The sequence below is a fragment of the Mus caroli genome, chromosome 13 (assembly GCF_900094665.2).
Source record: "Mus caroli chromosome 13, CAROLI_EIJ_v1.1, whole genome shotgun sequence".
Classification (NCBI taxonomy): Eukaryota; Metazoa; Chordata; class Mammalia; order Rodentia; family Muridae; genus Mus; species Mus caroli.
The window spans coordinates 96,746,835-96,772,945 of record NC_034582.1 but is presented as its reverse complement, the minus strand read 5'-3'; the positions used below and the strand labels follow the sequence as shown (position 1 = coordinate 96,772,945).

General features: G+C 42.6%; 1 protein-coding gene across 4 annotated transcripts in view; it reads left to right on the top strand.

Annotated features, from left to right (window-relative positions):
• Mast4 (microtubule associated serine/threonine kinase family member 4) overlaps positions 1–26,111 on the top strand; it is a 593,644-nt gene that overhangs the window by 182,907 nt on the left and 384,626 nt on the right. For all 4 annotated transcript variants that reach the window (XM_021180018.1, XM_029468312.1, XM_029468311.1 and 1 more), the window contains exon 3: positions 10,846–10,970. In XM_021180018.1, the coding sequence (XP_021035677.1) occupies positions 10,846–10,970 (125 nt within the window). The remainder of the gene's footprint in view (positions 1–10,845; positions 10,971–26,111) is intronic.

Genomic DNA, 26,111 nt, shown 5'->3' with positions numbered 1-26,111 from the left:
TATAAAGTTTAAGGCCCCTGAGGGTGGTGGTGGTGGTGGTGATGGTGACTGTTGTTGCCATGAAACAAAGAAGGGAATCAAATTCCACTATTCTAGACTATGTGGAACTGTATGGAAGACAACAACGGTTGAAGTATCCTGTAGAGAAACCCAAATGAGACAGAGAGGAGGTGTAAGTGCTGCTCTGCAGAAGTGCAGTGCATTCTGGGTATGGGCTGCGGTGCTGTGCTGAGTGTGATGTGAGCAGCAGCCTCAGAGGGCGTGGGATTCTCAAGGCGGCAGAGCGTATGGTACCCGGAAATCTGTATCACTCAACAACTTGTGCACGCACCTGGAGAACATGGCATGATGGAGGAAGACTGAGAAGTATCTCTGGTTTAAAAGTATAGCTGCTTTTCCAACGATACCCTAAAGGGTGATGTGTCTAGAGGGGACCTGGACTACAGTCTGTGTGTTCAGCAAGTATTATGTACTTTCAATATGTTGCCCAATCCTATCATTACTAGATGTGAGGGAAATCACGTTCAGGGGGGGAAAGCTGTTCACCCAGGCCTCCCTAGCTAGTGAATGTTGAGGCAGAATGCAAGCCAGTGCCTGGCTGCTTGCCTACCTGTAATGCCGAGCCTACCTGGCTATTGGAATGAGAATCAGTGTTCCCAAGGTGCCCAACTCTGGGAAGGGCTTTTTCCATCCTGGACTTGGCACGAGCAGGATCCTTACAGGGAAGAGATTTAGGAAGGAGAGCATAAGGGATGCCAGGTTATTGTTTATTGTGGGCCTTGGCTTTGCCTGGCACAATCAGAGTTTATTTATTTAAATCCCCAGTTAGTTCACCTTGTGAAATTACCATCTCCAGTTTGTAGAACATTTTTTTTTTTTTTTTGCAGGCAATTGAAGCTTTAAAGTCAAAGAGCCTGGACAAGGTCAAACAGCTACCGTAGGGCCAGGGGTTTTGAGTGGAGTATGTGAAGCACGTTCCTGGGGCCAAGCAGTGTGGAACTGGAATCCACTTCCTGAGTTAGACATTGGTCCCTGGTTCTGGCAAAGCCAGTGACTACACTCCGATGGAAGGAAGTCATGGTGGGGATGCCAGGCACTGGGCTGAGAACACACCCAGTGGGTGTGGAAGAGGTGACATTTAGTGATCATCTTGAGGGGGGCAGGTACTGGTCCTCAGGGAGATTTCAGACCAGGGAGAAGGAGGCAAATATGCAGAGGGAGACAGAAGGAAGAAGTGGGCTGACAAGCGCCTTAACAGCTGTTCCACATATCCACAAAATGACTCTGAGAAAAAAAAAATTGTTCTATTTATTTGACTTTTCCTTCCATATATCTTGCCAGCAGCATTCATCAATATCTGTCATTTCCCAGGGGGCTTAGACATGTCTAGCAATTCATTCCACTGAATTATATTTCAATACCCGAGTGGAGGTAGGCCAGATCGCGCAGGTTAACTCTGACCTCTGCCCGGTGTCTCTTAGCTGCCACTGTCACAGTGCCACCACGCACCTCCTCCATGCCCTTGATCACACCATCTCCAGGTGTCTGTGGCTTGTTACAGTGTCCTCATTAAACAGGGCTCTATTTAGTGCTGCCTTAAAAAAAAAAATCTATTTCCAGTCGCTACTTTGCCTTTGATCTGTGCAAATGGAGCTCAGGGCAAACAAATATTTATTTATTTTTTAAATAAGAATTTTAAATCCACGCGGGCACCACCCAAGGGGAGACTTCCTTGGTGATCTAGGCACAGTGGGAAGTCGGAGGCCGCAGCTGGGTGATTTTGCATAGTGGAAGAATTTGCTGAGTGTTACTACAGACAAAGGCAGTGGTAGAGTTGAATTGTAAGAACATAGCTTACCATGCTCTGCCCCATGCATTAACCGATTTGCTCCTGATATCTATACTTATTAGAGGCAGGTTGAGAGGTAGTCATGGTAGATGGTAAGAAACTCTGCTTCAAGAATAAGTTAAGGGAAAACAAGCAAAAGGTCAAATGAATTTCTCTGTAAGTACCATTTGGAGGTGTTCTCTTTTAAAATGTACTATGTGTTGGCATTTTTGCCCTGTCATGATAAAATGGTGTGAGTAACAGGCTGGCTGTATTAGATTTGGTGTGCAGAACGGCTGCATCTTTGAACTGCCTTACCACACAGTACCTGTACGAAAAGTTAGGTTTGACTTAGAACAAAAGCTGTGATTGACAGTGGCAGTGGCAGCTGCAGAGACCTCTATAGCCTCGTGGTTTGTCCAAAGGCTTTCAATTCCATGCTGTAGGTGTATGAGTTCTGCCATTTCCCATAGTTCCTAGCGCTCTGCCAGCATGGTCCCGGGCTTCAATCACTCTCCGAGACTTTTGTCATCCACCCAGTCTATGGAGGTGTTTGAAATTGTTAACTTCCAAAGAATGCTGATGGCAGCTTCCTGTGCTGTGAGCGTCTTTCAAAGCCTTGTTCTTGATTAGGTTATCAGGTATTTATTAGTGCTGCCTAATAGCTATTCTATGTTAAATAAGGAATGCTGCCAATGGTACTGTAGAAACTAGATGGCCGTGTTTTTGGTGAATCTGAGTCACATGGCAAATGTAGAGAGGACCCCAGTGCCCAAGACCTAGTAGGCCCATATCAGCTATGATAACACCATCCAAAAGCTATGTGTGCACGTTTGTATTCAGCTTTCCATTTCTGTGTCAGCTGGAGATTGCCGGTGAGTGAACAGTGATATCATAGACCGAGCATCAAGGCTGAGCTCTGGACTTCTCTCGTGTCAAAAAACACACAATATTTTAAAAGGATCAGGAAGTAGTCAGTGTAGAAATCAATGGAATTTAGCACAGTGGTCACCCGTCTGGTGGTTTCCCAAGCTGTATTTATTTATGCCATTAAGAAGAAGAAAGAGTTAGCAGAATTGTTGATGCCTTCTAGCTGTTCCTTTGCAACTTGGACAAGAAATTGGAAGGCAGTCACCCATGCGAGAGGGAAGATGGAGAGAGCCATGTTGGCGTGTTGTTGTAGCAGTAGTGAAGATGAATAAGGGAGGTGGTAATTGCTGTGGGGATGAGGGTCATGATGACAAGGGAGCAAATGTTTAGGAGCAAGCAATGGGGCGTGGAGGAAGGATCTCTGTGTGATGATGGGGGACACCCAGGCAGCGGCTGCTGAGTCATCGATTCTGTCCAGATCCCGCCAGCGACTTAGCGTGGGCCTTAACCTTTCGTCATGTCTGGAGTTTGGAGAGTGCTTGAAAAGTTCACTTTCCCTGTTTGGGATGGGAAGGGTATGGGTTATTAAATATAATTTGCAATAGGGGGAGTTGATGTGGATGGTGTAGCTATCTGCTTTGATAAAGCCCAAGTATCTCATTGAGTTTTTTCCTGAAAGAAAACAGGAATTTAAGCAGAGGAGATTGGTTTTTATTTTTGAATAGGTAGTGAAAGATACCCAAGATACTTTAACGTTTTAAACATTTTTAAGAGCTTGATTTAGTCACATTAAATACATTTTTGTCATAAAACCACAGTCACCATCCATCTCTGGAACAATTTTACCATCCCACACAGAAAGTCTACATGCATTATGTGAGGGCTTCTCTCTCTTCCCCTAAACCCAGAAGCCATGGTTGTACTGTCTCTGTGAATTGACTATTCCGGGTACTTTATGGAAGGGAATCCTATAACTTCTAGTGTTGTGTGACTAGCTTATTTAATTTAGCATGATGTCTTTATGGTTCATCAGTGTTATAGCAAGTATCAGAATTTCATTCCACTTATAGGCTAACATTGCATTGCATTGATAAACTTTACTCATCAGTGGATGTGTGGCTTCTCTTAGCTCACAGTGTTAGTGCTGCTTGGAAGATGGATACGCACATGTTTGCAGCCTCGCTTTCACATCCTTCGTAGATGGGAATTTTACTAGGCAGTGTGAAGGGTGGAATGGTGGGACTGTGGCCTTTTCCAGAGTGGTGGTGAGTGTGAGGTTTCAGGGGACTACTGTGGAGCTTCAGGGAATGCTAAAGGGACTTACAAACAGGCTGGGATCCAAAAACATATAAACCTATATTCTGTAATACCATTTCCAGTGTGTAGTATGAGAGGTGAGCTTGCTTAGCATCTGGCTACTCCTTTAATACTAGGAGAACTGGCTGAGAACCCCCTGCCCCCCAAAAATACATGGTCCCATTTGTCTGCACATGGCCAATACCATTCCAGCCTTCATGGTCCGTTCTTATCCCCTAACCTCTGGAATGGTTCATCCATTCTTTTTACACCCCTAATAAGATTCTCCTGTGTCCTCAAAATCCACCAAGAAAGAGCAAGGCATTGGCCATAACTAGCTAGCTTCTTGGTTGCTGCCTTAGAGAGAGAGAGAGAGAGAGAGAGAGAGAGAGAAAGACTTCTTTTTCAACACTCTCAAGTATAGCTCAGTACCAGAAGCCAGACTGAAGCAGTATTTTAAAATGTAGTCATTCAGTCTTCCTTTTCCTTTGATATCCTGGTTATAATCTAAAAGAAATAACCCCAAAGGTAAGACTGTAGACTGATGGCTAAATCTACGAGGCCCTTCAGGTGATATGGAACATTTTTAATGGGAGCTTTCAAACCTAGTCAGGTGCCATGATTCCCCGATGATAAAGGAGATCTCTAGAGGCCATGATTCCCCAATGATAAAGGGGCTCTCTAGAGGCTATATTTAATTCTTTATATGGCCATTCTGCTGGAAATTATTGCCGACTTGCTGTTTTCCTGTTTCGGAGGGACAGTTCCACCTGTGGGGTGGTTTGAAAGCATTTGAGAGCGCAGCACATCCATAAAGTTGCTGGCTTTACCTTGTCATGGAATTTAGGGTCGTAACAAAGGAAAGCATATTCCAAGAGAGGCCAATATGCACTTAGGTAGCACCAGGACAGGGTCTGCATCTATGCTCACTAATATTTATGTTATTGTGTAGCTATGGATGAAGGCAGGGTCCCTACTCTCTCTGTTAAGTAGTGTCCCTATGGCCAGTACAGCCACAGTATCCACTGCCAGTAGTCCAAATGCAGACTTGATAATTTCTGGCATCAATCTGGGCAACTGATTTCAGCTTTGATATAGACTTATGTTTTGTACCACCACATTTCTGGTTCGGTTAGTAGAGGATATTTAAGGAGAGTTTTAATGAACCTGGTGGGGTTTTAGAAACATGTTTTCAAAGAGCGTGGTGCTAACCAAGGTTCCAGTTGTGACAACAAGCTCCATTTGGTATTAAAATGAGCAGCCAGATTGCTAAGCAAGCTCACCTCTCATACAACACATTAGAAATGGTATTATCCATTAATTTCCACCCTGTGCAGCTGAACAATGCTGTTGACAGATGCTAATTTTCTTAAACCGTAGGCAGCAAATGATGCATGAATGTAACAGCAACACACTTTTTAGAAGCCCTTGGTAGTCATCAGAAAGTAGATTTATATGAAGTTTGATGTGATCGCTACCAGCTATGGCGCTGTGCTAGTGCCTTCTAACGATCGCCTTAGACCCATCTGCTGTTCTCTTTCTCCTATTAACGCTAATGGGGGTCCAGGCAGAAAGGATGTATCCCATGTGTTGTATTAATTTGTAGCATTTGTGTGATTCTTTAGGATAAGACCCATGCAAGAATAATGACATCTGGGATCCAACCTATTACATGATATATATATATATATATATATATATATATATATACATCTCATCGTGTACATGTCTGTGCAGTTACTAATTAATTTTCCTAGTATCTTAACATGTATTTTTTTGCTTATTATAACCTCCCTTACAGTCCTTACATTTGAAGCCGATTTGATTGAGTGTTGAACTCTATAGCATATTTTCTGATTCGGATTTGCATCAGCCCTGTTTGTCTTCCTCTTTACAAATGAGGAGCCCGGGGCCTGGAGAAGGTTGTGACATGAGTAAAAGAGTCAGCTTTGGCATTCAGTCATGAGACTCAACATCTGACCTTAAAGCTACCCACAGCTAGAGTAGTTATCACTTACCTCAGCTGCCAGCATCCTCTACATCCTGTTAGGTGTAAAGAGAGCCGAGGATACTTGCAAGGACAGTGGCTGGTTGGTTATTAAATCTAAGTGTCATCTGCTGGGTTAAGCTCTGTTGAGGTGGCAAAGGAACTGAAGGCATACCTTTGTTCTTTCTAATGAGGTAGAATCTATGTATGAGAGCGGTTAATAAGATATGGAATTAACTTTAATAGTAATGTCAGCAAAAAAAGCAAGGTAGCACTCAGGACTCACTGCCTCTCCTTATTTAAGTGTCCCAAGAGCTTTAACAAAAAGCAGATTTTCAAAAGGAAGGGCAGCCCGAGTGAACAAAGGGCCCCCTTGGCTTTGGTTCCTTCTGTGCATTCCTTCTGCTGTTTCTGGGTTCTGTGCAGAGTCCTGCTTTCCCTCAGTCCAGTGATCTGAGATCAGATCCAGCATCCCATATGAAGGATTAGCCAGGAGCTGTTCGCTATGGTACAGAGGCTGCTCCTGGTTCCCCTTTCTCTCCGATTGCCCATCAGCTCTCTTCCTGACTCTAGACTTCCTCATCTACTCTTCCACCCTCGTGTTATCATCAGTCACTTAGCAACTGTCATTTGGAGGGCTGGGAGGAAGCGCTTGGGGTTAGTTCGCTGGGTTAGAATATTGGACTGGCACTTGGGAGGCAGAGGCAGGCGGATTTCTGAGTTCAAGGCCAGCCTGGTCTACAAAGTGAGTTCCAGGACAGCCAGGACTATACAGAGAAACCCTGTCTCGAAAAACCAAAAAAACAAACAAACAAACAAAAAAGAATATGGAACACATTTTTGACAAAACATCCAAAGCAAAATTATAAGGTGTTACATGTAGAAACAGAGAACTATTCACTGCAGCCCCATACACCCGCCAGCCACCTGTATGTAACCTAAGCTTCACGTTTGGTGCACTTTCCAGGTTCATGTAAAATGGAAATGTATGCAGCCACAAGTCAATGCTTACTTCTTTATTTAGACTTCTGAGTTGAACTAGCAAAACTTACGGTCTGCGAGATGAATTCCAAACTCTATATTCTTCTTCAAACTGTGAAAGTTTTTTTTATTATTGTTGCATGTGTGTATGCTCACATGCCACAGCGCACGTGTAGAGGTCAGAGGATAACTGGGGAGTAAGTTCCCTTCTCCTACCTTTATGTAGGTTCTGGGACCAAACTTAGGTTGTCGGGTTTCCAAAGCAAGAGCTGTTACCTACTGAGCCATCCTGCCACACCCCCTGCAGATAATTTTAAAATAATAAAATATAGGGACCTGAGGTAGAACTTAATGACAGAACATTTATCTGGAATCCAGGAGACCTTGGTCTGATCCTTAGCACTGGCGATAAGATATGAAAAGGTAGGCCTAGCGTGTTCCTCCTTCTTCCCCACTCGCTCCCATTCCCTCCACCAGAGAGAATTCTGATTTTGCTATTTCCATGGAGAAATGTTAACTTATTTTAACATTACTCAGTATTATACCTTCTGCCTTAAGTAACCCGGTTAAGAGCACAGCAAACATAGAGTATTTTATCACTATAGTGGTGGAGGAGAGCCAGGCTCTGTGACAGTGAGGCTGAACAACTCCTCTGACACACAAATAGTAAGAACTGGGCACACACATACACCCACACTTATACTTTCTTACAAATAAAATTCATCGCTTCTTGATAAATAACATATATTTTCACCTAAGAATTGGGGCTTAGGGGCCAGACAGTGGTTTTAGCAGCTTGCTTGCTTAGCTGTGAGCCCTTGCCTCTCTAGAGAACTTAATCTGTATCAATAGAGGAGATGAGAGTTTCTACTCACAGGGCTCTGAGGATGCTGCAAAACCTGGTGTGCACCAAAGCCTTGGACTGGTTGTTACACCACTTTTATAGGTAAAGTTTAGGAGAATGAATTGCTCACTGGTATTCTTCCTGTTTAGACCAGCTCAGATGTTGCTTAGATAGTACAGTTTCTGTAGAGTATATAGTACATAGTACATGATATATATTATATAGAGTATAGTTGCATTCAGCCAACCAGCAATTACTGAATTTGTATCAAGGGCTGTCTTTTTTTCCAGGAACGGTGGGTATGCAAATGAATAGGCCTGTTTCCTGTATCTGGGGATCTTAGCAACACGATTTAATAATTTCTTTCTGCTAAAGGAAAAAGAAAAACTAATCTGTAGATATTTTTTATATAAATGAACTATAATATCTTTCTGTTGTTAACAATTAAGTTTATTCTAAGGTGTATTCTTAGATTTTTTTAAAGCATATTGGCAAGGTTGGGGGGCAGTAAGGATTCCCTCCATCACATTAGCCTTGCTGTCTAGTACCCCTTGGCTTAGATAACTCCTCTCTCCAAACATAAAGGAAGTGATGACATAAGGTATGGGAAGTGATTCATCACCTCCCACCCTGCAAGCCTAGCATTTAGATTACTCGGTTAGATGGTATTCTAAAAGCTAGAGCCTTCAGACAGAGTTATGTCCATGTTATAGAGAAACCATGTTTTCATAGTGTTTGAATGCTGTTTCCCTAAGTACAGCCTGTGACTTTCCTGCGCTTTCTCACTGACTTCTGCTTTGGGACCCACAGGGGTAGGTCTGTCTGGAAGTGTGGCTTAGTCCAGCTTTAGTTCATGTTTCAAGATAAGGCAAGCAAAAACAATTCCCATTCCACACTTCCGAATGTAAATGTAACATCCCTCCACAAAACCAATCAGACCCACAGAGGTAATTAATTACGTGCTGGTTGACATTGGCAGCCTTCATCTTACAGTTGATAGTTGGGAAAGTCATGTTCCGGAGCCAGCAGAGTGGCTCCGTGGATAAAGTGCTTTCTGCGGAAGCCTAGTTTCAAGACCCAGAGCCTACATAAAGATGGGAGGAGAGAATGACTCCACCGTAGATGTCCTCTGACTATGGCACATGCTGTGGCCAGCCTGTACCTGTGCTCTCACACTCAGTAAAATGCCCTACTCTGTTGTGTGGAGCTGACGAGGAGTAACTGACAAACATCAGTGTGATGCTGACTTTTCAAGAAAATGTATTTTATAGAAAGTGTGAAGGAAAGACATGTGTATGTCCAGGGGGATTTTCTCTGCTGCAATCCAGTGATTTCATTTCTACATATGTACATTTTCTACTTTTGAATGAAAAGAATGACCTAACTGAAAACCACCTTTTCCTATTATACTACTTAGTTCAACTCTACACGGTAGATTGTAGTGGGTCCATTTTAGAGCCAGAGAAGCCAGTGCCAAGGGAGGGTGACTAAATTCCTTTCTTCAGTATCCTTAGATGCAGACTAAGGTCAGGACAGTAACTCCACTTCATCCATGGCTTTTGTGCTTACACTATGCAACGAGTAAATGATCACTTTTGGAAAGTAAGAAACCATTTTTCCTTCTGTAATTAAAATGTAAAATTCTGAAAGCACTTTTTTTTTTAAAGCATTAGATCTTTTATCCTGATGGTTGATGGGTAATGCCCATAATGCCTAGCTTCTGTGGTGCCCATGATCTGCATGCATCATGCGTTAAACTACGTAATATGTCTCAGTTGTTATTAACTAGTCAGACATGGCTGTTAGGTGCCTGCTTGAGGGAGGGAGCAGGTGTCCCTTCTGATACAGGGTGAGCAGCTGTAGCCACTGCAGATTCTGATGGAGTCTCCACACAGGAGAGTCCGTCTTCTTATTGTTCCTGTTTCAGGCAAGGAAATGCCCACTCTCCTTTGCACTACGCAATAAATGAGAGTCAAGTCACTGTTCTAGGGCTAAGGCAAAGCAGATAAAATCAGACAATGTTCATTAAGCATCGTTGCTATGTTAATAGTGGTAGGCATTCCAACTTTACCAAAGTAAAGAAACCAAACTCCCTTGTGTTTTTTAGCAGCCTAGTTTGTGTTCAGAGAAAACTGCAGTGTGGATCTGTCAGGTGATTGACTTCTAAAAGCATGTGTGTGTGTGATGTGTGTGTGTGTGTGTGTGTGAGTGTGTATGTGTGCATGTGTGCATGTATGTATGTGTGTGAATATGAATGTGTATGTGTGCATGTGTATATGTGTATGTGAATGTGTGTGAGTGTGTATATGTACATGCATGCAAGTGTGTGAATATGTGTGTATGTATGTATGTGTGTGGCTGTGTATGTGAGTATGTGCGTATGAGTGTACATGTGTATTTGTTTGTGTGTGTGTATGAGTTCAAGGTTGACAGAAATTACACAGTGAGCCTAAACTGACCCTAATGTCCTGATTTGTACAAATGGATGCCATCACGTACTTGATGGACAGGGTTGGACAGCTCTCTGCACGTCACAGAGAAGAGCTAGGGAAAGGGAGAGCAGTTCATTTCACCTTGAGAGAATGCCACCTCCTCTTTTGTTCATTATGATGTCCACTTTGTAGCTCATTTCTAGATTGCTTTCCATATTAGATTGGCTTCAAATAGCATCACAAACACACCCCATTTATTTGTGTTGATGCCCAGAACACCTCATGTATTTATATGTATTCTTAAAACATTTTTGTGGAATAGGCAGAAAAAAAAAGAAAGCTAGTTCACCGTAACATAATGAACCCCCCATGCCCAACAGATAAAGTGATTTCCTTGGGTTTCAGCGGGAAGTCAGGGGCAGAACCCACCATGGTGTCTCCTGACTTAATTAAAACATTTTTCTCTGGTCGCTACTAGTCAGCATAGCTACTGAGCATGGCAGAAGGAATGTGGAAGAAAGATGGCTTGGAATTGCCCACTGTGTCTGCAGAACTACACCGGTGCACCGCCTCTCACTGATTCTATCTTCTTTTCTACTTTGAACAGGGAGGTACCTCCTTCCAAACCCGGTAGCAGGACAGGCCTGGCCTACCTCAGCGGAGACGTCTAACCTCGTGCGCATGCGCAGCCAGGCCCTCGGCCAGTCGGCTCCCTCGCTCACAGCCAGCTTGGTGAGTGTCTTGTGTGTGGTCAGAGTTGCCCTGGCCATTGTCTCACTGTGGTCAGTTTTGCTGCTTCAAGCTAACCACGGATTGGGCAATGGTCATACCTGGCTCTCTGTGTGCCGGTTCCTTCCTGGCCACCCCCAAATGTGGAATATTTCTATTTGGTTCCGTGTCTCCCATCCCCCAAGAAGTGAAAATGTTTCTAGCCTTTAAAAAATACAAACAAACAACAAAAATCTTAATAAAAAATCGAAGGCTGTGGTAAAGCTGCAGGTTAAGAAAAACAGATGGCTCCAGTCTGTTTCTTATTTAGGTCCCATTAACTAGCACCTTGCCCAACTTGCTTATCTTTTGTTTTGTGTATACATGTGTATGTATGTGTGTGTGTGTGTGGTGTGTCCATATATTTATGTGAAAACGTACTACACAGTTCTTGAGTGACTTGAGAGTGAGATGTGTGTCCATCACACCCCTGTGCTTTGGCAATTATCAACCTGAATAATTTTCTCATTGATAAAGCCCAGTGTCTGTTTAGCCATCTGGTTCAGTTTTACCAGTAGACTCAACCATGTCCTTTCTAATACCTGCCCCTCCACAGCACAGCACCCAGCCTGTGGTCCTGTGCATACCCAAGCACCCATCTCCTTGCTATCCTTTGATCTGGTGCACCCCCACACCCTTGCTTTGTCTTTGCTGACATCAACACTGTTGAAAAACAATTATAGACAATTTTTTATATAGGGCTTGTCTGCTGTTTTCCCATAGCCAGACTCTGATGTGCACATTTCTGTTCCAAATTGAGAAGTGGGGATGTGTCCTCAGGACGTGTTCTTGACAGCTGCATGATGTCTCTCTGCCCCTTACTGATGTTAATTTGGATCGCCCAGTCAAGGTGTTACCTGGTTGTTCTGTAGTTATTACCCCTGACTTGTTCTCTTGCAGTATAGGAGCAATCTGGGGAGGTAGTGTAGGCTATGCAGGTAGTGTAGGCTATGCAGGTAGCATATATGCAGATAGTGTCAGCTATGCAAATATGCTTCCTGCCAAAAACTTCCCCAGCTCTTCAGCATCTGTTGTTGATCCTTGGAAAGTTCACTCTTTTTTATGTTGATTAGAAATGGTGTGAGCTAGGCACAGTGGTAGAGTGCTTGCCTAGCACGTGGAAAGTCTTGGATTTGATTTTCTGCACAGGAAAAAAAAATAACCTTCCGGTACTAGCACTCCCCATATTTACTAGCTGGAACATATCTGTGTTTCTGTTCCTAGCACAGACTTGGAGTTTTCTCTTTTTCTTTCCCAGTGTAACCTTGGTATGTACCCATTATGCTGATTAGATTTTTGTTTTCTTGCTGCATGTCTTTTTTAAAATGTGTCTGTGTGTGTGTGTATGCATGTAGTAACACACGTATGTGGGTGTATATGTATGTGTTCATGTGTAGAGGCCCAAGCTTGATGTCATGGTCTTCCTTGCTCACTCTCCACTTTATTAGTCAGCATCTCCTGCTAAATCTGCAGCTCACTGATTCTAGCTGGTATAAGTAGGAACCCCGGCTCTGCCATGCTGAGTTCTGAGGTTTCAAACTTTAGTTCTCATGTATCAGTGACAGTCACTGTGTCTGCTGAGCCTCTTTCCAAGTCCTTATCTCAGGCACATACTGATCTGCTCTAACTCACGTTACAATTCTTTACAGCTTGGTCTGGGGGCATGGCTCAAGGGCAGAGAGTATTTCCTTAGCATTTGTGAGGCCCAGGGTTTATTTTTCTGCATCTAAACAAACAAAATCAAACCCATAAACCTAAGTGCCAAATATACAGGTTACTTTTTGAGTGGTAGAGTTACAGGATATGGTAATAGGTCTTTAAGTATCTCTTAATGAAAAAAAAGTACAATAGTATATATAAATCTCTGTGTTATGGTGTTTTATAATTTTACACGCTGGCAATAAATTACATTGGATATTTGGACATAATACAGTTTCTGGAGATTTGATTTAGGTCTAGCCTCGAGTCCTGCCTTAGCATTAAGGAGATATGTAAACAGGGCAAGCCCCACGTATCAGGACCTCATTTGCAGCTGCAGAATGCAGAGACATGCTAAAACAGTCAGGGAAGCCCATTTTGACTCTGAAATTTCTGACCCTTCTTTCAGAAAAATTAACAATCTGAATGCATGGAATAATGATCTCCAGAGAAGACAGTGAAATGGTTGTGGGCAGAATGGGTCTCCTCCTTCAGCATCCCTCCTCTCCTATGCTAACTGAGTTGTTTTCCTTGGGGAATTTGTTAAAAGCTTCTTTTTCTGTGAGCATTTACCTTTTAAGACAGAAACACTTCACAATTTATCATTTTTGACAGTGCGATTCAAAAGCTGCAACCCTAATACTTGAATGGTAATATTACGGATACACAAGTAAGTCATCCAACAAAAGCGGCTCTGCCGTGAGTTCTCTATTTTCTTACGGGCGATCACATGCCCAGACACAAACTGACCTTTTCACTGCTAAAATGCATGCCAAACAACCTAACGTATTCGGGAATAGGGTGCAAAAATAAGAAATGCTAATAGAGAACACGAGAAGGATGCTCCCTAAAACCTCCCAGATAACATTCTTAGCAAAGAATCCTTTAATCATTAGTTGAGCTACCCACAAGCTTTATGAAGCTTCAAGATGTGTTAGCTGAACTGTGGCTAAATTCAGACACAAAGGCCAGCATGAGCTTAGACCATTTATTGCTGGGGTTGTCAAGGTGTCCTGATAGGCAGAGATCTGTCTGTCTTAGTCAGGGTTTTACTGCTGTGAACAGACACCATGACCAAGACAACTCTTACAAAGGACCATTTAATTGGGATTGGCTTACAGGTTCAGAGGTTCAATCCATTATCATCAAGGTGGGAATATGGCAGCATCCAGGCCAGCATGGTGCAGGAGAAGCTGAGAATTCTACATCTTCATCTGAAGGCTGCTGGGAGAAGCGTGGCTTCCATCCAGCTAGGACAAGAATCCTAAAGCCCATACCCACAGTAACACACTTCCTCCAACAAGACCACACCTCCAAATAGTGCCCTTACCTGGACCTTCCCTGGGCCAAGCACATTCAAACCACCGGACCGTCTTCACTTTCCTGTTCTATTGCATTATGCCCAGATACTTCAATCTCTGTTGCCAGTGCTCATTTGAGGGGCAACAAAGCTATCAGGATCTTAAAGTTTAGCCCGTTTTATGTCCCTGTCATGTTTGTAGTGGGTTGGATTTAAATTATTTTTGTTGATTAAAAATAAAAGGTTGACTAGAGAATGGTGTTGGGAGGGTGGGTGGGAATGGGCAACTGTGAGGGTCCTTCCTTCTCTCCTTTTCCTTTCTCTCATTTAACCCTTTTCCAAACAAGCTGAAGTTGTGGAGTTGCTCTGAGAAGTAGAACATGCCTCCTCACTGACTGGTGCTGCCTACCTGGCCTCTGGCCTTATTTTGGGAGCCCCTTAAAGCTGTGAGCCTACGTTCTCAACTCATTTAGTGTCAATCCCAGTGTACCTTTGAGTGGTTACTCTCTGCGTGTTGAAATTCTAAGCCCCTTGAGGGCAGACCTAGCAGATGGCTTGATTTCCTGTTCCCCCCTTCCCTTCGCACAGTGCTTTCTGTGTAGGGTGCATTCGACAAATAATAATAATGAATAATTATTCATGGAAAAGTGACAGACTTCTCTAGCTTCCAGATGAAGTGATGGCATGACAGTGTGCTCTGACTGGTGGCCTAATGATACCATCCATCTAAAACGGCTCCAGTTCTGTTTTTTTGGTATGTATCTTACCATTATGTATCTTACTTAAATAGCCTGGTAGCTCACTTGAAAATCCATAGAACAGGCCAAATCTCATTTAGCAGGTATCAGCCAGTCAAATAATATGACAGACTTGTAAACATTATTATCATTGTCCATAATCAAGGGATGTTCACTAATCAGTTTTCATGTAGCTACGTAGTCATGGTGGTTTAAATGTCTCCTTGATTTATTTTTCTCTAATCGCTATGTTAAAGAGGTACTCGTCCAAGAATAGTAGAATCAGGAAAAAAAAAGATTCCAAGTGGTTGTGCTCAAGTGACAACCTTACCTTTGAAATGACAAAATCCTTTTCTAAGGAACAGCTCACAGTTCAGTATGGACCTTCTACCTGAGAGTCTGCTAGTAAGATATTGATGAAGGCCCTGTTATTTGGGTATGCATTCTAGTAAATGCATGACCTGTAGTGATTTAAAAGCCATCGGCACACTGGAAGGTACTGCTAACTGCCTTCTCAAGGAGGAGATTAATTCCTAGCCCCAAGTATCTGGTTTTCCTTGGCAATGCTAAATGCAGTTGTGTTCTCCCTCCCAGATACTTTGGGCATTTCAGATAAATGGCATGTTGCCAAGTCATCCTAAGTAGCCTGGTAGCTGGCAGACTACACGCTCAGCCAGTGTCCGCCCGCTGGGACCCCAGCCGGGAGTGCTGATGAAGTGTCAGATGCATACTTCATATGCATTAATCTGAAGGGGGAAAACTCATTTTCCCATTTGCTGTCTCCATCTTTCTGTCCCTCCCCACACACATGGGTAGTTTATCAAAGAAGTCATCGTCCATCCCGTCGTCAGGAGCCGGGGGGATTTGTACAGATGTTTCTTTCTGGCAGGAGAGATGGAGATTCCGAGCGGCAGAGGCAGGACCAGTGGTGACTGATTTCTTGGCAGGAAAATATGGTTGTAAGCCTCAATGACTGACGCTCAGAAATGGCGGATGCGGCCAATCATCAGGAACATTTACTGCTTTTGCGCTTTGCTGTAACGGATGGGGGAGGGACTTTGGAAATTAGGTGCCCATATATCTCTCTGGTTGTATTTGACCTGCATTGCCTGCCTCATCTGTTGATTTTGTCTAAAGGCCCTGCTCACATTCCTTCTCAGAGAGGTCTTTCTGGACCATCCACGTGAAGCTGTTCCCTGTTTTGCAAGGGGTAGAGACCCCACCCCGTTTATTTCACTCCCCAGTTTTACCACTTTCAAAATATGCGGTATCATAATCATTTTATTTGTAACTATCACTCAGTGTCCATGGGATGGGGGTGCTTGCATTGCTTATGGAAAATGTCATGTTATTTGCATAGATTCTATGACTGTCCCCCCAAATGCTATAACTCGGTTCTAATACTTAGTACATTGTCAGTGCTCTGTGAATACATGCCACATCCTCAGGAATGATGGCAAGAAAATCATCTATTCATGTACAGTGCCGACGTGTTTTTGTCTCTAGTTGGTTGGATGCCTGTAAGACCTATGTACAAGGAAAGCTGACTGTATCTTCTCTTACTGTGACATAGTTTTCTTGAAGGTAAGGATAGTGTGTCCTATGTCCCTGGCACTGGGAATAGTGCAGGACTCATTGTGGGAGCTCAGGGAACCTGCAGAGTGAGACAAAGAAATCCCCCTTTTATGAATTTTCGGCCCCAGAACTGACTGACTCTCATATACTTACTGTTTATAGACTACTACTGTGTCTTGGTTTGTATTGTATCAGCTAGCTTAGTCATTGCTCTTCATGCAAAAGAGAAGCTACTAGTGAATATCCATTCAGGAATGAAGCTGCAATTGTCCATTTGGAAATGAGAGGGACAGTGGAGCTGTGAGCATGCACTGTCCTAGGTCCACTCCAGAGTCCCTTTCCTTTTTTTTTTATTTTTTTATTAGATATTTTCTTCATTTACATTTCAAATGCTATCCTGAAAGTCCCCTATACCCTCCCCCCACCCAGCTCCCCAACCCACCCACTCCTGCTTCCTGGCCCTGGCGTTCCCCTGTATTGGGGCATATTATCTTCACAAGACCAAGGGCCTCTCTTCCCAATTATGGCCAAATAGGCCATCTTCTGCTACATATGCAGCTAGAGACACGAGCTCAGGGGGTACTGGTTAGTTCACATTGCTGTTCCTCCTATAGGGTTACAGACCCCTTCAGCTCCTTGGGTACTTTCATCTATTGGATGGAACACAGGGCCCCCAATGGAGGAGCTGGTGAAAGTACCCAGAGTGCCTTTCATTAGCTCCATGTAGATTGGTGGAGGCCTTGGGTTTTCTGTGTGTGGAACCGGGCTCAGCATTGTGTTATCTTTGTTGTTTTAAGGATTAAATGAGTAACCGCATGGGCAGAACTTTGTGCCATGCCTGTTACTCAAGAAGTCTTCCCTTCTCCGTGTTCCCGGGGCTGCTGAGGAGGGGAGTGTGTCTTGGAGGTGAGACTCTGAACTAGGCTTAGCTGGAGGAGCACTATCAGAAAGGACAAAAGCAAACTCATTCTCTGGATGGTTGGGTATGCCCTTTCTCTCCTGTGCTGGGGATTATCTCATTGTTTCTTTGTTTTTCATCTGTGTGCAAAACAAAATTTAAAAATGGAGAGCTTTCCAGGTTACTAAACATTTTTAAACAAGGAAGGGTCTTTCAAGTGCTGTTTTTCAACTTCAAGCTCTTGGTTAAGTGGTGAGATTCTGTTTCTTTGGTGATTATCTTTTTATATCATATCCATTTCCCTTAATGGAAAAATTATATTTCATGATGTACTATAAATATTAAAACCAAACTATTTAAACTGTAATATATTCCAAGAACCTTAATGAATATTCATCTTTTACATTTGCAAAAAATGCATTGTGAGGAGGAAAATTCACTAAACATATGCAGAAATGTATTTTCCTGTTTTTATTCGTTCACAATGTCGAGAGATGATGCTCGCATCTATTTAGGGTGCAGTCTTTTATTTACAGCCATTTAATATTATGTCAATACTTCATTAGCCTCATAGTTCAAAAACAAAAACCTGATCTGAAGTCTAATTAGTTAACTCCAAGAGAGAGCCGATTAAATATTGATGTAGGAATGGTTTGAATGCCCATGGATAAATTGCTTAACAAAAGTTGTGGACTCCATCCCTGGATTAGCATGTCCTCTTAGTCATTATGACTCAATTTCAAGGCTGCATAGCATTTTGGAGCACGGCTTCATCACTGCATATTTTCTTACTTAGATTATTCCCAAGTTTTCCCTACTGTTAATTATGGTGATAGATCCACTGTGTATCATTGTTCACCCCAAAGTCTCTCTTAGGAGAGATTCTTACAGGAGGATTGTTAGTGCAAAACCAGATAGGATTGTGAAGGTCTGTTTTCATATTGTTTTACATTGTTTATATGTTAAGGTGTACACATATTCCTGCCAACAGTATGTTCTCCAAAATTTAAAGGAAAAAACAAAACAAAACAAAAAAACTTTTCTCCCTTGTTTAACAATAACAAAAAAATTATTCTTTTAAAGTATATATGCACTCACAAAGTCAATATAAGTATGTAGCAAGTAGGAACTGAGTGTTTCCAGTCCTCTCTCCTTTCCCATTTCCCTGGCCTTCCCTAAACCAGCTGACCAGACCTGCTGTCGGTAACCTGGATCGCTCCTGGGATCCAGGAGCCGCTGTGTGTGATTACAAAGTGTGTAGCTAAAGGCATTATTCCATGGTTCAAATTTTTTTTCAGTCTGGAAAGTAGTAATCTCAATTGTGAAATAGTGCCTTCAGCTGTGGACATTATAATCAGAGTCTCAGGAGTGCTTGTATTCCAAGAGTAATACATCTCACAGTCATTACCCTCTGAGCTAGGTTCTGTTTATAGTGAAGGGATGAATTTTCATAACTCAGTGCTGAAATAGCAATAGGGGGCCCTGAGCAGATTATTATAGGTCAGGCCTAATCCACAAAGATAAATCTCATTATGGGCTCACCTGGGCCTATCCACAGAGAAGCCAGTTTAACACGAGTCTGTAAATCACAAATCAGCTTAAACGTGGACTATAAAATCCTCCCTGCGATCCAACTACTGCCTCTATGAAGATTCTCTAGCATTTTCCCCTTATGCTAAGTGTGCTTCGATGCCCAAGGATAACCATGGGACAGGGAGAGGTAGAAAAGGTAGAAAGGCTGGGCAATGGTGTTTCTTCTTACATGATGCTTATATCCAAGGGAGGGCCACATGGAAACTCCAAGGCTCCTGGGTCATGGCAATGGAGTGAGTGGAAAGCTATTGGCCTTTGGCATGCCTCACAGGATGAAGGATGTTCCCTTGAGAGGTTTCAAACATCTAGTTGAAATGAGTTGTATTTTTATTATTATCTAGGAAGCCTCCAAGGTGGAAAGAGTGTTTTGCCTATGGTTAAAATTCTCTTCAGGAATTTTCATCGAAAGGAAATTAATTCTGTTTTGGTTGTAACAGTCTCCAAGACCCTCTGAGGTCTCTTCTTTGTAAGCAGAGACTATGCTAATTTGCCTTCATGTAAAGAACAGCAGTTCAGTAGAGTCTACCTTAGTTGTTTGTATTCTTTATTGGTCAGGGCTCCTCCTCCTCCTCTTCTTCCTCCTCCTTCTCCTCTTCTTCTTCCTCCTCCTTCTCCTCTTCTTCCTCCTCCTTCTCCTCTTCTTCCTCCTCCTTCTCCTCTTCTTCCTCCTCCTTCTCTTCCTTCTCCTACTCCCTCTTCTCCTCTCCCTCTCCCTCTTCCTCTCCCTCTTCCCCTCTCCCTCTCCTCCTCTTCCTCTCCTCCTCCTTTTTCTCCCTTCTCCTCCTCCTCTTCTAATTCAGCAATCATAAGTTAAGCTACTGGCTAAGCATGGCTCCGGAGGATGTTTTTTTTAATGAGCATAAAGCCCTGGCTCAAGTTTTGGTAACTCTGACCTCACACTTGGGGAGTGGTCTTTGTCCCAAGACCTATTGCTTCTCCTGTTTGTTTCCTCATAGCCTTATCTTCTGTTCCTGCTGTTCTTCATTTGTCTTACTTTGGAACTGTACCCTTCTTTTGTTGACCTTCCATTAAAGCTTGAGTTGCTCTGTCGTTGGCATATCCTAAACAGATGGAGAGCTGAAGGTGCTTATACTGTTTTTGCTGTACAATTTTATATTCAATAAATAATAGCTGGACTCTAAAGTGCCATGGGTCAATATAGATAGATATACACACACACACACACACACACACACAGAGAGAGAGAGAGAGAGAGAGAGAGAGAGAGAGAGAGAGAGAGATATGTATAAATATCCCTCAAGTCATCCTTTTTTGCAAGAACAAGAACTCTTATCCTGGCCATTCCATGCTGTAATTGGCATTTGAGGACTTCTGGGGGTTTACTGTAAAATGTGCCCCACAGTCTCTTGTGTTTGAACACATGGCCTTCAGCTGGTGATCCTGTTTTGGGGACTAAGGAACCTAGGAGGTGGAGTTTAGCTGGTAGAAGTGTGTTACAGGGCAGGCACTGAGGATTACAACCTGGGTCCTTTTCCACCTGAGTTCTCTCAGCTTCCTGATCTGCCAGGATGTCACGGATAAACCGTAGTGCAGGCTCCCTCAGGCAGGGGCGAAGCCACTTGCTGCTGTGCTGGCCCTTTCACGATGAACTGTATCCCTTGGCCTATGATCAGACAAATAAAAACAAAACAATAACCCACCCACACACACACACACCTCTCCTCACTTCAGTGGCTTTTGTCAGGTCATGAGAACAGTAACAAACACAAAGAGCTAGCTGTTAAAAACAAATCCTGCAACTGGAGAATATCTTGGCTGGACCAGACAGACAGTGTTTGGCAGTGGCCTTATCTTAATTGTAACGTTTTCAAAGCACCAGCTTTAGAATTTAATTATTAAATGCTGAGCATAGTGGTCCGTGTCATTATGTTGATCCTAGCTCCTGGGGAGGACAGAGGAGGCAGGTTGTTTCCAGGAGTTAACTATCCAGCTAGCCTAGCTGAGAGGGAAAATTCCAGGTTTAGAGATAGGTCCTGTCTCAGAAATATACAGTACAGATCTATAGAAAATAACAACCAACACACACACACACACACACACACACACACACACACACACACACAGAGAGAGAGAGAGAGAGAGAGAGAGAGAGAGAGAGAGAGAGAGAATGGGATGAATGTTTGGGAGCATGAGTTCCAGGACCTGGCTCCCTGGATTGGAATCTCAGTGTACAGCCTGCCAGATGTATGACCTTGACCAAAGAGTTAAGTCCTCTGTGCCTCTCACCAAGAGGAATGTTAATAGCACCTATTCTGTGTGTATCAAGTGAAGCCATACATGGAAAAACCATCCACCTGGAACACACAAGCACAGTCCTAGGGCTGGACAGATTAACCACAGCTCTGTGGTTAATGGCATTGGCTGCTCTTTCAGAGGACCTAAGTGCAATTCCCAATACCTATAGGATGGTTCCAACTGTCGGTAGCTCTCGTCTCAGCAGAGCCAATCCCTTCTTCTGACTTCCATGTGTACTGCCCACATATGATGAACAGACCTACATGTAGGCAAAACCTCTCATACACATAAAATAAAAAATAAAGGAAAAAATTTTTAAAAGCACAATCACTGTTGACAATTGCTATCATCTTGGACGAAGAACTATTATTAATTTATTAAATCCCCGGGAATTTTTTTTATTACATTCATACTTAAAGTTTGTAGTTAAATACATTTATTATGCAGGTCCTGGAAAGATCTACCCCTCTAACCTCTGTTTCAGAGAACTGTGTGTCTTGTTTCTGCAAAATAATTTGCAAGGCTGAAAACTTGCTGGAGACCAGGAGTCCTATTGAAGGGATAATGTGGCATTTTCAACATTAACCTCAAGGGATGGTACCATTAAAAAATTAAAAGGTGACCAGGAAGGAGAGGTTAAAAAAAAAGTATAAAAGGAACTAAATCCATTCTTTTCATTATTCTTAATGGATGACAGAAATGTGTACCCAAGACGCCTGTGACCCCTCTTAAGTGGAGGATTATGACTTTTGTCATGCTGTCTTTTGAACTGACATCCTACATAGCATTTGCATGGTGCCTGTGCATTGGATCTTTGAAACAGTAACACCTCTTTTATCAAAAATATTACTAATATTTCCATCTTTTTTTTCCCTTGCCAGGCTTTGCCATTTCTTGCCCACACGTAGCATAGTTAGAGGATCCTTCATGGGCAGCTAATATTTCTGCTGGCCCATCCCATCAAATGAAACATTTTTGTGTCTGAACTCTTAAGATATGAGTGTATTTTTAAATGGTCTTCATGGGCCTGTAAGGTGGCTCAGCACAGAAAGTCACTTGCTGCCAAGTCTAATCCCATGCATTTGGTCCCTAAAACAAACATAAAAACTGATGGCCACAAGTTGTCCTAACACCTCCACATATGTGTTATGGCATACATGCATGTAGACATGTTTGTACACAGTCAATAAATGAAAGATACAAACCAATGATTTTTTTTCACGCGCTTACAGATAGTACTCAAAATGTTTTGACATATCTGAGCCTTTCCACTTGCAACCTGTCAGAGAAGATCTTGGCCGGACGCTTTTAGAATGGATGTGGAGGCAGAATTGTGCTATGTGGCAACCATTTTGTTAGCAGGTCCTGGAGAGGGCTGAGTGGTCTTGGGATGGCTAAAGAGGGAGCTGAGGTATATATGTAGCTTGCAGGTATTTATATACCTGGAAGGAAATATATCCACTTTTATCTTTGGTACGTGTCAGCCAACTTTCAGCATGCATACCAACTTATAAAATGTGTATAATAAGTAACAATAGATGAGGAGATTAAAAATTAGAAACTTGGGCCAGCAGGATGGTTTCGAGTTTAAGCCAAACCTGACAACCAAAGTCTGTAACCTCTTCCAGTCTAGCCTAACTGTTGAAAGGAGGTTTGAATCATGTGAGACCTAACCCATCTATTTTTTAAGAGCTGTATTTAATTTCATATTTGAATGGAAAGAAAAACATTTTTGTTACATGTGTCATTAACTGCCACTAAACTGCCACGAGTGTCAACGGTTATTGTGAGAGCTGCTTCCAAGCTAATTATGTTAATTAGTAAGGCACACCCCCACAATCTCCAGTACTCAAGCATCCTGCCATCACATTGTCCTTTTTTCTTCTCCAGATGTGAGACATCCATTCGTTGCTTGAAAAGCTGCAGGGTTGTAGCTAACAAATAGTTCCCAGCAAATAAAACTGGTTCTTTGGGAACATACTCCAATTGGTTTGCTTCGCAAAAGGAAGTAAGAAAATATTGGCGTGTTCTGCATGGAAGTCAGGACCATTGCTTATGAAAAGCCTCAGTTTTGGCCTTTCCTTTTAAATAAGCCTTCTTGCTGCAATTAATATTATTATCTGGTTTATGGCCCTCTAAACTACATCCCCTTTCTGCATTTCTTGCTATTCTAACTTTGCTTTCTAACATGTGTTATACAATTTGCAATTTAGATTTTAATTTGATTTCCATTCTTTAAAACACCATTTTTCTTGCATTTCATTTTTATTTAAAGTGTGTTTCTCTCAGCATCCGTGGACGCTAGGCATAAACAAACTGCTAGAAAAAAAAAATCAAGCTATTAAATGAGCTTAGAACATAAAACATGTTAATAGGAATTTCGCATAACTAAACTAAGTATTTGAGAGCCCAGCCACAGAATTACAGCTCTTTGGGAAGAAACTTTATGGGACAAGGTGGACCTGATTTACCTTCTGCCCTGGTGATTTTAAAATACAGCATTTTGTGTGGCTGACTTTAAATCCTCACCTCTTCCTGTATGCATGAAGTGTTAAATATGGTTCTGAAGATTTAGAGCTAACAGCTGTACAGATGCAGGGTTTGGGTCTCTGTGGTGTTTTGGAGTTCTGAGTATCCCCGTCCCCCATGAGAGATGCCAGTGTGAATGTCCACTTTGCAATTTGAGTGTGTGTCTGGGGGGGGGGGCTGTTTTCTTTTATCTCCAGCTGTGACCCACATAAATCAGCAGAACACATTACCTGTCAAGGCTTTACTCTGTGACTCCCAGTTTCCCTTCCTCAATTACCTGGACTCCTGGTCGGGCTTGAGTGTGCTTTTCTTACCTTTATCCTGTACAGGTCAGAGGATGATCTTTGAGAGCCCTCCTTTCTGTCTAGAATGAGTCGATTTATTAAGTATGTAGCAAGCTAAAGTAAAAGAATAAATAGAAAGTGGTAATAGATAGTTAAGCATCATTAAGTCGGGCACTTACAGCATCCAACGGAGAGCAGCTTAGGAAGCGGAGGCAGCCTGCTGTTGCTCCCAGTTGAGCTTTCTTGCCATGGCTGGGTTTTCCTACCACAGTAACCCCTGTTGGAACTGGTTCACCCTCGAGCAGCTCTCAAAGTCACAGTGCTCTCACTGTTGAATGTTCTCCTGTTCTCTTTCTTCCCTGTCACAGGGTTTGGGGGACAGCCCATCCTCAGAGAAGAAGCCTTAGAGGACACACTGGCGTAAACATAATTGGGTCTGTAGTAAGTAGGACAGTCCCACTTCCAGAGCCAGATCTTTAGTGACCTGAAACCACACATGGCAGATTTATCACCACAAGGTCCCTTACGCCATCCTTTTCAACTCTTGACCATTGCCTATAGCATCCACACTAGCTAACTCTCTTGCATTTACCACGTTCTGCCTAGTTTGCTGCTAACATTCTTTTCAGGAGCTGCCATCTTCCTTAATGTACAGGCTCTTTGTCTTGCTTTATCTGATAGCTATCCTTCAAAACAAAGCAATAGTAGGAGAAGACTGAGGTTGGAGAGCTTTGGGCTAGATGCTGGCAGTGACATTCCTTGGCTGTGTGAAGTTGGAGAATTCCCGCTTACCATCATGGACATCTTGTTTGGATACGGCTCATCTTGACATCATCATCATCCATGACGGAATAAATTGTGTCAAAACGTGCTGCCAAGTACTACCGTTCATCGTGTAGTCCTCAGCACATAAGGCTTTCCTGGTAGTCTGTCCCGAGGCTGGTCCCTCTCTCTGTCCCTGTGTCACACTGTTTTTTAATTACCAGGATCCCGTGACAAGTTAATGACTGTTCAAGAAAGTTCCCCTAGGTCACAGTGGCTCCTTGGAGTGTGGGTGCTTGTGGCACTTTTATTTTCTGTATAAATTTACTCGTGAAATTCTACACACTGATTGAGATTTTGATTAAAATTACATTAAATCCGTAGATCAGTTTGGGGAAATTGACATTTTTATGATGTTGAGTTTTACTATTATAGAACATGGTATATTGCCCTATTAACTAAAGACTTCTTTAGTGGTTTTCAATACTTTTTTCCCCTAGAATCTGTATACTCTTTGTTAGGTTTGCTCTTGGGGGGTCTTTAAATAATATCCCTTACAAATAAATATTTTTACCTGTTTGCTAAAACATGAGGGTAATGTAACCAGCGCCTAGATGCTGGTTTTGAAATTAATTAAGCTTCCTAATTTTTAGTCTTACCAGTAGATTTGGTTTGGAGTTGTAGACAATGATAATCCACAAAAAGTAACCCCTTTTACTCTTAGACTTTTGCAGTTTTTATAGCTTCTTCTCCTTTTTCTAATGATGGCCCGCTTTATTCCGTTGAACAGGAGCAGTGGTAGAGCATGTCCTTGACTTTAACATAAACAAACTCCCTCCATCGTTTCTGCCCACAGACCAACTATGGTAAATGCTATGGTCTGTGGGAGAGCTCTTTACCATGTAGAGAACCCCTTCTCCCTGTTTACTCAGATTTAAAACAACAACAATAACAACAACAAAACAAATTCTAGACTGAGGGTGTGGCTCTGTTGTAGCACACCTGTTTAGTATGCTCAGGACCTTGGGTTTAATGCCCAGTACAAAAATACTTTGAAGTTATCTAATTCTTCTTATTTTGAAAAATGCTAAAAGGCGTTAATTTCACATCCTTGAGGAAAAATTTTGCCATTATGACAAACTACTTTAAGCGTTTTTGTTCAGGATTTGTCTATCCATGTTTGCGAATGATAGCATCTTCCACTTCTTTGGCCCTAATATTAAGGCAGCCTCAGTGCAGTAAGTTGGAAACGCCATCTAGTTCTCTTGGCCATAATCTTGGATAACGAGTCAGTTTCTTGAAGGCAGACTGCAGTATCTGTGGCGGTGGCTGGACACATGGCTGCAGTTGGCTGGGCTTTGAGCTCTGTACCTATGACCCGGGCTGCCTGGTGTCCAGATTTCCGGTCAGGTCATGTCTGTGTGTGCCTCTCAGACTATGGTCCTGGTTGAGGGACAGTTCTGGTCCATGTAC